Source organism: Simochromis diagramma, unplaced genomic scaffold (assembly GCF_900408965.1).
Source record: "Simochromis diagramma unplaced genomic scaffold, fSimDia1.1 OVJJ01000646.1, whole genome shotgun sequence".
In the NCBI taxonomy this organism is placed as follows: Eukaryota; Metazoa; Chordata; class Actinopteri; order Cichliformes; family Cichlidae; genus Simochromis; species Simochromis diagramma.
In genome coordinates, this window is record NW_024387279.1 from 6,813,646 (window position 1) to 6,827,460 (window position 13,815).

Consider the following 13,815-nt stretch of genomic DNA (forward strand, 5'->3'; position numbering starts at 1 on the left):
ACAACCAGACGGAAGCACTGTTTGATACTTAGTTACAAGCACACAAAAGGTTTTTTTCTCTCTTCCTTTATTGTTAAAACTTTTAATTTGTTGTGAGAGGACAAAGTTTTGACTTCAATACTAGAACTTTAAAAAACATTACCAAATGAACACAGGTCATACTTTATCCAAATATTTTTGTTTCAGTTATTGCTTTACTTCCCTGCTTTGTGTTAATACTGTACAAATTTAATCAGCCATCTGTGAGGTTAAAAAGAAAAGTCTCCATCTTTACAGTTAATAGCCCCAACAACCCTAAGCTTAACTGATCAAACAGGAAGGTTGTAAATAGTGATCAAAGATAGTTATATGGAAGAAAGACCCAAACGTCTGTTTCAATAACTCAAGTCAAAGTCCGCTCTTCACTCAGGTGTTAACATCTGTGTTGCAGGCAGAGATCTACTAAGGAGAGGGTGTAATCTATGAAGACGAAGCTGAATTCGGACTTTTCCCCTCCTCTGTCTTTGGGGACATGGCTCTGCGCTTGACTGTATTGGTGTGCGTTTCCTCGCTGTCTGACCCAACCACAGGAGTGTCTTCCCCGTTGACATTCATGGTCTGGCTGTCAGAGGAAGAATTTGAAGATGTGGAGGACATGCGGGACTTGGCGTCAAGACTTTCAAGGACATGTCGAAACAGTCCATTACTGATTGCTTCCTCATTGTGGTTGTTATTTCCTAGGACATCAGAGAAAAAACACTGTTAGCGATGCAGCTGTGCCGCTGTGCATTTATTAAGGTTCTGTTCTTTACCTGGCAGCGGGGAAGTCAGCATTCCTTCTTCTCCTACGGAACTGAAAAAGACATCCAAACCCTCCTGGTCAGAGATGTCAATCAGCTCCATTTGATCCAACAAGTCCACATTCACCTCCATAGAAGAGATGCTGCCAATAGGAGCTGCAGTAAGAAGAGAAACAACAGTATGAAAATACTATTGTGCATTTATATGGCACATTTTCATGCATAAACACCAACAGTTCAACTCACGTCTTCTGTAATCTTTGATACAAAGGTGTGCCGAGGAAAGGTAGACGTCCACATCGTGCTGGAAGACCTCCTCAAAGAAACGCTGTCTCTCTCTCAGCTTGAGCTGCTGTGCTGCGTCCACATCTGGGAGCCGCTGACTGCGCTCGCTCTCCGCTGGCAATCACAAGAGAAGAAGAGGAACTCAGACACCAGCTCAGCTGAAGTTTTCACCACATCCCTGGATTTATAGAGCGCTTTTCTACTCTCCCAGAGCACTCAAAGCACTTTATACAACACGCCCATTCATACAATGATACAAACACTATTTCTATGCAGAAGTGCTTTCTATCTAACATTCATACTTCAATGGATGAATCAGAGAGCAACTTGTGGTTAGCATCTTGCCCAAAGCTATTTGGCATGCAGACTCAAACCACCAACCTTCCAATTAGTAGACCTGCTCCACCTCCTGAGCTACAGCCACCTGTCATTTGGAGGCTGGGCCAGGTGAGGCCTCCACCACATCAGGGTGGAGTTCACAAACTAGTTCTTTCACTCTGAAGGTGCATGTGGTGGTCAGTAAGACCATCTCAAGCTAAGGATTGTTTAGCTTGAGAGCCATTATACATGTACTCAGGGGTCAATGTTGGTAGCCAGTAGGTGGAGACATTAATCCACACGTGAACTGTGAAGCAGAAGGATTTCTGTCTTTCAACTTTCAATAGTTAGATTATCTGTTACAAAAGGTACAAGAAACCCCAATGAAAGTAAAACTATACAATAAAAAAACTATACAATTAATCTGTGCTGATTGGAAAGGGAAGAAATTAGCAGAATTTTTCATTACCTCCATTACCTCTCGTTTAAGATTTTATGTCTCTGATTACACCTTAATTCTATGATTTATTCATGAAAATGAAGAAATTAAGAATGTGAAACTAGTATGAATGTTGTTCATAAGGAAAGAATGATGCAAAATAGATCTCCCATATATAATCTGTATAATGTCTGTAGTTCTGTTTTAAGTTAATGGTGCAAGAACAACACCAGTTTAAGCTTTGTGCTTCACACAGTCACTAAAAGGTGGCAGAGCTGCTATACATGTGGAGAGGCCTGGGATCAAACAGTCAACATACTCTGAGCCAAAGTCCAATACTCAAACATGTCTCGTTTGAATAAAGATGTGCTTTTTATATACCATTTTTAGCATGCTAACTGTATCTAGTTTAGCAGAAACTTTATTTATGTTCTTTTAGATGAATCTTATATTACAGCCAAATGAAAATCTAAAAGTACAGCAAACTAGATTCTGTTTAAAGCAGTGATTCATATCATTTTATCAGTTTCTGTTATGAAAAAAAAAAAAATCAAAGTGGCAGCCCTACTCTTTGATCAAACTAAGTTTAGAAGCAAGCTGTGGAACATTTGAAATCCTTTATCAACTTTATTAACTTGATATTTACTAGTCAAATGTAAGCAGAAGCCCTTAAGTAGCTTCAGTTTATCATCATAGCCCACCAACCTGATGTAATGTTAAAGTGATTGCTACTATAGCTATCTATTTCTGTATAAAGATCTATATCTCTCTGTATATAGAGTTTTTAGTGTTTTTAGTATGTAATATATCTAAAGCTGTCAGGAGGAGGAGGGGAGAAATCCCTGGAAGGAAGGAAGGAAGGAAGGAAGGAAGGAAGGAAGGAAGGAAGGAAGGAAGGAAACAAGGAAGAAAGAAAGGAAGGAATAGTGTAAGTATCAGAACGCATGACTTCGAAGGAAAAAATATATTAAACAAAAAAAAACAAAAAAACAAAAAAAAAAGCTGAAATGAGCGTGTAGAGGCGTGCAGATATCTTGGTTGTGTCTAAGTAATCGATCACTATATACACAACAGAAAAACAGACCAAAAATGTTCGATGCTTAGTAAAGACTCTGGATTCGTGATTCCTTGTAAGCTTTTACTGTGTAGCTGAGCAGACGTCACATCCAAGCAGCTTGACTCCAGGGGTGGAGACCTGGTGCTGTGTTAGACATTTTTTACTGTGTGGATGCGCAGTGCGCTATTCACTTAGAACCGGTATTGGAAACCCCCATTATTCAACAACACTAGTCAGATATTCTACAAAAAACAAAGCAAAAAAAAAAATGCAGAGGCAATTAAGATGAAAGTCATTTAGCATTTCTAAACACCAGGAAAGAGCTGGATGAGACGATGGACACCGGTCACATGTTTGGATGCCAAATATACATTTGGAGCCAACAGAAGACTGAGGGGAACATTTCACCTGGCCACAGATACTTATGAGATTGTTACTCCTTTTCCTCCTACTAGACTCAGAGAGAAAAGATGAAAGCATGTGTTCTATATGTCATCACTTACTCTCAGTGTGCATACAGTAGTATGTTGTAATCATTAGAGCAGTGTCTGAATTTTGAGGAGCTCTTACAACCTGCAGGCAGGGGATTGAGCTAATTGGATGAGGCTTTCAAGCCATGTCCAAACTGGAAGTAATGTGAAGATTATCTGGTCTTTGTTGAGATCAGCAGTCACAGCAGCTCTATAATTACACAGGCAAGTGATGGAGAACAGAAAGACAATGTTCTCAGGATGTTTACCAGGAAAAGGGGTTAAAAAAAAAAAAAAAAAATCTTTCTCTGGCAATGTGAGGAGACTATCTTTGCCAAAAATGTCCTCATTATGAACTATAAAGACTTGTTGCATAATCACTTTAAACCCCCAAACTGCAGCACAAGCCTAAAAGCAGCAACAGGTTGCCTTCTTTGGAGTGCTGTCTCAGCGCAGTGCCCCCCATGAGTCACGTCTGTGGTGGCGGAACGACACGAGCCTGTCACTGCAGCTCGTCTCTGGCCCTCTTTGATAGAGTCCCTCCTGGGTACAGTGGCCGGGCTTGGCTTTGGGATCAGACAGGCAGACAGCTTTGGAAAACAGGAAGAAGACCATTCAAACCGCAGAGTGATGCTGACAGCACCTACGGTATGTGGGTGTAGACACAGAACCCAGAAATAAAGAAAGGACTCTCCACAGCCTGAAAAAAATTCTAAACAAACTGGCAACAGAAAGCTAACAACATTAGCATAGGTGTTTGGAACGAGCATTCATCTCATTTTTACTTTTACATCAAGAGATCAGTTACATTTTTATGCCTTATTAATGTTTTTCAGAAGGTGAGAATTTGTTCAAACATCCAAAACCCCACTGACCAAGAGCCTGACATGAGAAGGAGAACCCAATGATGATCATTTCCTTAAACTTTGGAAAGTTCATCCAGGGCCAGTAAACAATAATGATCATTCTGGTGATCCGCAACCCTGAATTGGACAGGTGAAAAAGAATGTATGGGCATTATTTTTATTATTATAGTTAGTACAGCTGGTACAGACACGACACCTCTTTCCTGAAGCTTTCAAAACTTTTTTTTTTTCACATTGGCGCATCAGTCACTCTTGCAGCGTTTTGCCTTTTCAGCATTTCTGTCTTCATAGAGACGTTTGAGGTCGTGGGTCTGTGTTGCTCTCTTCGCACTGCACTGTTGCACAATCAGGAATGCCTTTGTCCTCAGAGCCTTAAGGAAAGCAAAGGGAGCTGAGCTGACGAAGCAAGATGTCTGTCACAATTAGGCACTGCTTGTCTGATATGCGTGTGTGTAAAAAGAGACACTTATTTAATGTGACCGGCTGAGGACATCATGTGGGATGAAACACTTGATTTGTGCTGGCTGAACGATAATGAGAGCTTACAGAAAATAAACAGCATTTTTGGAGACTGGGACAAAATTTCACTTTCCATGACAGGCAACAGGTTTAAGCAAACTGCCTATCCTGGAGGTTTTTTTCCTACTCTGTTAAGCACTGATTGATCACAGCATTGATTGTTTCTACTTAAAGGCTGAGGCACATGGAGAGCTAAAGGTTAGCTACAGATGTATATCCTCACATTGATTTTGCTTCACTCCTCCTGGTTCTTTTTCCTGCTGGGTAACCTTGATCAGTGGGCTTCGGTAGCCGCAGATGACCTAGTGACCTCTGCAAATACTCACACAGGGAAATCCTCGAAAGAAAACCATGGCCATGGTGTCCAGGTTACATATCAAGTCTAATTCATCCACTCCACAAGCCAAAGTATTTAGTTTCATATGTGGGAGGAAATAATTATTTGTTCTCTAATTTTTATGGTAGTTTTATTTTAATGGAGAGAGACAGAATATCAACATAAACATTTAGGGGGAAAAAAAGAGAAACAAACCAAAACACATTATATAACAGCTATAAATTAATTTGCATGTCATCGAGTGAAATACGTATTAGAGCCACACCCTTTACAGAAACTCTCCAAATTCTTTCAGTTTCTTGGCTGCAGCTTAGAAACTCAAAGCTTCAGCTCCCTCCACAGATTCTCTACAGGACTGAGGTTTGAAGACTGGCTAGACCACTACATGACCTTAATGTGATTCTTCTTTAGCAATTGTTGGCTTGGTGGATCACTGTCATGCTGAAAGACCCATCTTCAGTGTTCTAGCTGAGAGAAAGAGCTTCTCATCCAAGATTTTATAGCAGGTGGCTGCATCCATCGGCCCCTCAATACCATGAAGTTGTCTTGTACCCTTATTAGAAAAACAGCCCCAGAGCATAATGTTCCCAACTCTACTCTGCATTTCTCTTCATGCAAACACAGCAAGTCGAGATCATTAACAAGCTCCTCCTGTAGTTTTGATCCACCACCTTCCTCATGAATATGATCACCCTGTGTGGTAAGATCTTGCATAGATCGCCAGACCAAGTATGCTTGATGGTGATTTTAGATTCCTTCAATTTCCAAATGATCCAAATGATGAAGAAACGTACAAATTCAGTACGGGATCAATTAATTACTTCTCCCTCTGTACCACAATATGTTTGAAGTTCCTGCTGCTGAATGAGGCAACATGCATTAAACTGTCATTTATTTCCTTTTCTCATCCTTCGGTGGCATTTCTGATTTTTTTCTGCCTATTTTTATCTCTTCTTTGCTCCTTCCTCCCATCTTACTGTATGACTTTTTTAAAAATCCTGTTCTATCTCAATTTCTTTCTTTAAGCCATACTATTACTTTAAGAATTCTGTTCAGTTTTCTTTTCTCCATCGTTGTCCAGTATACCATTCTTTCTGTTTCTCTCCTCATGTCTCTCCCCTCTGTCCTTCCAGTCACCCCCCTCCTTCCTTCCTGTCAGTGCCCTGGGACTTGAGGAAGAAAAGGTCATAGACCAGGGCTCAAGACCAGCTGGGCATGCAGAATGACTGGAACAGACAGAAGGATGAAGAAAGAGGGAGTGTGCTGGACATGTCCGTGTACTGCTCTGGCTTCCCACATAAACACAAACTCAGATCCTCCGCTCAGGCGGCAGTGGGAGAAAGAGCCCATTCAAATTCAGACAAAAGCAGCAATGTAAGAGAATGGGGCGGGCCTGTACTCCTTAGACATGATTCCACTTACAGGAAATCACTTTAGAAATTAGGCTAATTCATCTTATAAAGCCAATGAAAAACTGTCATCAGAAAGCTAGGAAAAAAAGATGCAACTGTAAGGACTCAAGTACCTGCATAAAGTTTTTTTACACTTCCGAGGAAAAAAAATGTGTTATAATATCCTAATGAAGCAGACTCAACAAAACACATCCAGAGTATGCTCTACTTTGTTCTACTCGACAAACTGAACAAAACAGGGCACTATGCATAAAGAAAAAAGAAAACCGGGTCAATCTTTGTATCTATTTAGCATCTGCATGCCACGTGCCTCGTTCCCCCGTGATGTTCTCAAGGACAGGACTTTGTAATGGCAGTTTACTGCACAAATAGTAGAGGCAACACATTGATCTGGAGGCTAAATGAAGGGATAGGAGGGTTCGCTGTCGCCTGGAGGCTGCCATTAGCCCATCACTGTTCTAAATGAAAATGTGAGCTCACAGGCAGGGGAAGGTCAGAGCAGAACAGAGCAGAGGAAACAGGCCTCCCGAGACAATCCAGTTGTAGGAGCAGCACGAGCTACAACTTTTCAGTAAACAGCAGCTAAACAGAAATCAGGAGAGAACCACATTTTCCTCTTCTGCTTTGATTATAGAGCAGTTTGCCAAACACTTGGGTTTATTCCATTCAGCCAAGCCGAGGCTTTTTTTCTGAGAAGCGTTTTCCTTTTACAAACAGCTTGTAATATTGCCATTTAAATGGCTCTAGCGGTGGTACCTACCCTCAGCCCTCTGGCTCCTTAAATGAAAGTAGCAGACTGCAGTAGAAAAGCAAAAGAATTCAAATAACAGCTCTTGGCTCCGTTTCTGCCTCCCTCAAACACAATGTGCAATTGTAGTTTATCTAACAAACGAGAGGGGTGACGACCATGTACTTCTAAACCGTGGGACAGATGTGAGGTAACACTTGTTTGGTCTGAGGCAACACTTAAAGACTGGCTGCCTTTTCCACCCAGACACACTTTAGCTTATCAGAGGAGAGAGATTTTATTTCACATGGACCGGTTCCCGACTGCGACAAGAGAGAAAGAGCGAGGGAGCAGAAGCAGAGGATGTAAACACATAAAGGAGGCAGAAAGCGAGAGGGAGAAAAGGTCAGGGAGGCTGAAAGGCTAAAACTGAGAAGTGGGCTGTCTAAAGAAAAATGTGTTATATGATGGAAAGGGGTAGATAAAAGTAAGTTAAAGCAAGAGTTCGGTTTGTAGAGATGAAGAGACACAGGAAGTAATAGCTGGGCTCATTAGTTGTTATTTTTACTGATAGTCTCTTCTGACAGAGCAGTAATCTTAACAGCATCAGTGGGTTGTTCACAGTGCAGAGCTGGTCGTTAGTGGATCAGTGTCTGTGGTAATTAATGGTGACTCAGTGGCTGGCTACAGGTAGATTTACCCTAACAGTGAGAGCAGTGAAGCAGTCTGAAATTACAGCACAAGTATACAACTAACATTAAAAACATCTCGTTGTGCTTCTTCTTATCCTGATCAGAGCATACTGGTGGTCCCAGCAAAGTTTGAATCGCTGCGGTTTATGAAAACATTGCACTGTCCTTCCCAAAGTGCCTTGAACTGAAGTGGAACAACAACCAAAATGGAGAACAACAACACGGAGGCTGTGCAGTGTCTGCTTTACCTCTCAAATTATTTTGGGTTTTTCACACGGTTTTCTTTTTACTCCTACAAGAAAGTGACATTTATTAGACTCCAGTTGCAAGAGCAGTGAATTATTTATAAGTGTTGTTGATGTGTGTTTGCATGTCTGCTGGGTGCATGAGTGTGTCTTCATCCCAGGACAAAGCAGTGTCCAGCACCATCCACCAACAATGACATCAGTGTTAACCCTCTCCTTCCTTCCCCTTTTTTGTAAACCCACAATAGGACTGTTTGTAGGTCAGTGCCCTGACCCACTGCCCTCCATACGTCCACCAGCAGACTGCCGCGAGTTCTGATCGACACAATGGGCTTCAGCGGATGACAAAGTACTGATGTACCCAGAACATTTACAAATCCTCTTATTCAAAATCACTCTTGATGAACAACACAGTGTTCAATTACTTAACCCAACCAGTCAATAATGCACAAATCTCTGTTGAGTGCAGCGACAAATTACACGGTCTTACACTGAAGTAAACAGTATTAATGAGTTTGTTCCGCTTGTTAGAGGCAAAGTGTATGTAGAGTGACTGTCAACAGCCTGAATCAGGGCACGGAAACATAGCTGAGCTCAGAAAACAGACACTTTTTAAAAATCTGATAATTAAATCTGTAGGCACGCTCTGAAATATTTTGGGAAATCATCATCCTGACAGAAATACAGAGAAAAACTCTTTTTCTGTCTTTATTAAAACATTGAGCGACGCTTCTTCTTTCAGTCACCTTAACACTACTCTCTTTTCTTCTTGTAAAGTCTCACCGCCTCTCCTCATTTTTGTGAGGAAGGTTTGAAGCAATTTTCATCTCAGCCGGGAGAATTGTAAGAATGTTTGGTTAAACCAAACAGTCTCTCAGACACGGCTCGTCTGTTTGTTGAGACTCAGACAGGGTGGCCTGCAGTTTCTGTATAAACTATGAAAAAAGTCAGTGCGGCGTTATCTTGATGTACTGAGCACCAACTGCTGTACGGATCCAATCATTGCCTTTTTTGCACACTTGTTAAAGAATTCATGCAAGTTTTCTCACTATTTTAGTATTTAAGCTTTAACCCTTTGCAGACAAAAGCTGCACAAAAGGCATTCACACAAGTGCTGATTTACATCATGTAGACTTTTGGCTCCTTTATCTGCAGCCTGGAAAGGAAACAGCTTTGGAGAGATTTCCTGGTCTACTGCACTTCAACCAAGCCGTGGGTGACATCTCCCGCCAGCTTTGGGAAATCTTACCCAGGACATGGAAAGAACCAGACGCTCATCTCACAGAAGTGATAGCCTGAAAACCACTGCCGTCCAGAACCACTGACACTGACTGAGGGCGCATGTTGGGAGCCAAATATTTTTTAAATAGGTCTCATCTGTCGTTACATAGTATTATTTAAGAAATGGCACTTGAAGAGCTCAAAGCGATATCACACTTGAGGTCTTCTGTTGTCCTTACTGTCAGCACCGCTCTGATTATCTTTGGCATGAGGCCGAACACCAACACTGACAGCTATACTGATGCTCACTAATGCCAATAATTAATCAGCAAATCACATGACAGAAAGTCAAAGCATTTAGGCGTACGGACATGGTCAGGAGGATCTGCTCAAGTTTAAGCAACAGACTGGGAAGAAAAGATGATTCAAGCTACTTTGAATATGGTTACGAGATATACGAGATGGGCTTGTCTGACTGCTTCAAAAACGGCTGGGATTTTACAGAGCATATTCCAAAAAGGAAAAATAATCGTCAGAACTGACGCTGTCTGATGGCAATTTTGTGGTTTGGTGGAATGGGAGAAACACGTCACAGAGGTGTCGTCCTATTGTGCCTTGTCTTTTTATATATCAATGACTAAGTCCAATATTCACAGTGTTTTTGCTCTGTATTTGGAGTGCACCACCATAGTTTAGTGATTAACACACACTTAACACGTGAAAGATCCCGTGTTTGAGACCAGGAGGAGGTACAAATCCTGGGGGGGGGGTTTGCATCGGAAACACCATCTGGTGTAAAAATCTGCCAAATCAAAACATGTGGCTCCATCGGCCCCTTGTGAATAGAAAAGAAAAGCAGCAATTTGGAATCCACCACCTATCGGAGGAAACATCTCATTCTTCAGATGCTAAAATCTTAGCTGACATCCAGTAGCAAATGTTGTCATTTGAGGCAGCGCAGTTAGCAAACAGTCAGTGTTTAAAGCAAGGATAAGGGCTGAGCGATTCATTTATTTTATGCTGTGGTTCTTAATTTATGGATTAAACAGTCAGTAGAATGTCAGAAAACTACAAAAACATGGCCATTACACAGTAAACCATTCAAACTCAGTTTTGTGTTCAATCTCTCAGTCTGGTATGGTAACCAGTCTGGTTTGGCAAACAGGAACAAACTGAACAGGAATGTCAGACTGGCCGGAAAAAATCACTGGTCGACAACAAACTTCGTTAGATAAGCTGTATCATCATGCCATCTTAAGGAAAGCTCAGTCTTTGTTGCTGACGGAAAACACCCCCTTTGTTTTTTAACTAATGTCCTCAGGATGACGTCAGGATGCCTCTCGCTAGCAAAAAGGTGCACAAAGGATCAAGTGTGCCAAAAGCAATTAGCACTGTATACTGAATAATGGGATGCTGTAATGTTTTCTATAGTTGTACATCAGTTTTATATATGGATATGTAAGAATGTGGGCTGATAACTACTAATAACTAGCTTGGCTAATCTAACCAGGGGGCTGAACCAAAGCAGCGATGTGAATGTCACCTTCTCTGTGTGATATTTTCTGAGAACCATCTCATACCATAAAAGGCCATCAGATCCACTTTACTTTTTCTTTTGGTGTGAATTTGTTTTGTCTCAGTGACAAACTGTTGTTGTTGTTGTGTGAGTGGCTCTGAACCCTGGAGGGATACACAAAATGCTGTTGAGCTGAAAAGTAAGGAGATGGATTTGTTGGAGAACTAATTAACGGCGCTGGTCTGTATCCTCTGGGCTACGGGGCTTACGCTAAATTAATGGGAACCGTTCAGACATCCGTGTTTTGTATAATCACGCGCTAACACTCAAAAACATTCAATTAGCTTAAAGCACCGACATGCCAAGAAGCATTGTTTGCAGCAGAATAATCAGTGTATTCGCAACATGAGAGCTCTTCTCACATTAGTGAGCAATGAGTCTTATTTGAGAATAATAACACGGTATTACGAGTGCCTCGCTTTGTAGCGTCTGAATCTTGAAAAAAGGAAACGCTCTTATTGGTGCATTAGCCTCGATTTATGAGTGCGATCCAGACTTAAGCAATAATTAAACCAAACTCAAGTCAGTTTGGTCCCAGTGACCTACGAGAGCAGCCAGCAGAAAGTTATTATTAAACCCATTTATGTGGACATAGATTCTGAAGTGTGAAATAAGGTGATTCTAGGGCCACGGCTATAAAGTGTGTCAGTGAGTTCTGCTACTACACTGGAATAAACTGAGAGCATTTCCCTATAGACTCACCAGCTGGTCATTATGAAACGCTATCACAGAGATGTGTAAACATGTCCCAATCCCAATTCCATCACTGTAGGCAGGTTAGCATCCCCAGCCATATACGTGATATTCAACAGTGCTCTCATACATAAACAATTTTCTGTAAAATAGAGGTTGTTCAGTGTAGTGCCACTTGTTTTCCTTGTAGCTTAGATGCTAAGCTCCATTAGATAGCAGGGCAGCAAAGCAGAGACAGGTGTGCGTACTGTTTGAATCCCTCAGAGAGTAAACAATTAATGAAACACACAGTACATGATAAGGATTTCGTTTTTACTCCTCTAATTTGCTTATTAAAGAGCATCAACCTCCTCCATCTTATCTGGGTCGTGCCCAAGGGGACCGAGCTATGAAACATGGAGTATAGAAACAATTTCCTTTTTCAGCCTCCACATTTCTGTCTGCAGCATGCTCTCAACAGCTGGTCAATCCCTCACTTCACAGCACAACCCACAAAAAAAAAAGAAAAAGAAAAATCAGAATGTGATAAAGCGGGGCCGGGTCAGAGCAACAGATGGGAGACGTCTTCTCTGGAGTTACGGCCCTGATCCTTTTTAGCCTCGTGAAATCACTGATCTCTTTGGGACTAATTCAATTTCGGATCCTATCTGGGTTGGTGTGTCCGTGAAACAAGCTGCAGACTCTGTTGCAGTGAGTCAACTCTGATGAGATCTGCAGGCGCAATCCCATTAGAAATAAGAGATCTTTGTCTGGGGCTGTGTGGTGGCCCCAATCCAAGGCTGCCTCAGTGTGTGTGTGTGTGTGTGTGTGCGTGTGTGTGTGTGGGAATGCATCCCTGTTCTTGTGCAAAGAGAGTGCAACCTATTCTTTTGGTATTAGCGGACCATTACTCAGGGTGATGATTCAACATTCCTGACTGATTTTTGGCTGGCACAGCACTTGGACAAGTCACTTCGGACAGCATCACAACAGCAGCTACTTAACCCATAGCCAGACCTATCCCACAAGCTTTCCTATTATATCTGACACACACACACACACACACACACACACACACACACACACACACACACACACACAATGGTAATAGAGCTCTAAATCAATTTATGATGATACTTTAATTTCTTATTTACAAATCTAGATTAAAAGATGGACTTTTAAAGACCTGGCGGCACATCACATAACCAACAAATCTGGGAAAAGCACAAGAGACAAGCAAGCCTACCAAATATGGAGAGGAACCCTTTTCTGTCTCATGCCCTGCATTTTTGTATCTAAAAATAAAAAAACCGTGTTACTGGAGCAAACCTCTGGTCAAAATATTATCACCTGACCTGAAAGCTGAGGTTCTGCAAAGAATAAGAGAATAAATAATAAAAGCACTTACAGGGTAGGCGTTTGTTGTGCAGGTTGGCTGACGAGGAGCTCATGTTAACTGGAAAGTTGTCAGAAACAGGTTGAGGCGCTGAGGATGACGGGTATGCGGTGGCTGGTCAGCCTTGTGACAGTTCAGCACAGAGCCAGGGGAGCATCTCCCACCTCTTCAGTTCTCACTCAGACTGCTCCGAAGTGACTGATGCGGGACTGCTGCCACCCTGCCGCTCACTTCCTCCTTCCTCCCTCAGTGGACTCTGAGAACCACTTGGACGAGATCAAGACAGCGGCTTTGTTAGGACGACCAGCTGACCAATGACAGGGCGGAAGGAGGAGCTGGCAGAGACGGAGAGAGCGAGGAGGCTTATTGAGAAGCGGGAAGGAGGGATTTTTATGTAACGGAGTGGAAAATACCGAGGAGAGACAGGCACATGCCTTTTGTTATTTTTGGTCCTCTTACACCCCCTCCCTCCCCCTCGCCTCCTCCCTGTCTGCCTCTTGTTCCCTGTCGCGCTTTTATTTTATTTTATTTATTTATTTAAACCTGACTGCTTCACCTTAAGAGTCAGAGGGAGAGTTACAAAAAGTTCTTTAATAACTGTTTTTATGGACAAATTCAACGCTTTAGAAAGAATATTTTGTTCTCTATCAGTAATACTTTTTAAACTTAATAATAATGATAATTATGAGGATGATAATAATAATTATAGTTTTCAAGTGGCAAAAAAAGGACAGGTAGCAGTGTGAGAGAAAACCATCACTCAGCACTATATCTGATCGTTTGTGTGTCCTGAGCACCATCTAG

At 41.8% G+C, this 13,815-nt stretch overlaps 1 protein-coding gene across 1 annotated transcript; it reads right to left on the minus strand.

The window, feature by feature from the left end:
• Positions 1-210: 210 nt before the first annotated feature.
• si:ch211-253b8.5 (dysbindin) lies at positions 211-13,343 on the minus strand. The gene is made up of 4 exons (XM_040003270.1): positions 13,024-13,343; positions 1,026-1,178; positions 792-935; positions 211-716 (listed from the first exon to the last, which is right to left on the minus strand). Exons 1-4 carry the CDS (start codon positions 13,064-13,066, stop codon positions 460-462), a joined length of 597 nt encoding a protein of 198 aa, XP_039859204.1. The 5' UTR covers positions 13,067-13,343; the 3' UTR covers positions 211-459.
• Positions 13,344-13,815: the final 472 nt, after the last annotated feature.

Coding starts and splice junctions, on each gene's coding strand:
- si:ch211-253b8.5 (XM_040003270.1), bottom strand. CDS start 13,066: ATGAGCTCCTCGTCAGCCAACCTGCACAACAAACGCCTACCCT. Junction 1,179..13,023: donor GCACAACAAACGCCTACCCT/GTAAGTGCTTTT, acceptor TGTGATTGCCAG/CGGAGAGCGAGCGCAGTCAG. Junction 936..1,025: donor TATCAAAGATTACAGAAGAC/GTGAGTTGAACT, acceptor TTCTTACTGCAG/CTCCTATTGGCAGCATCTCT.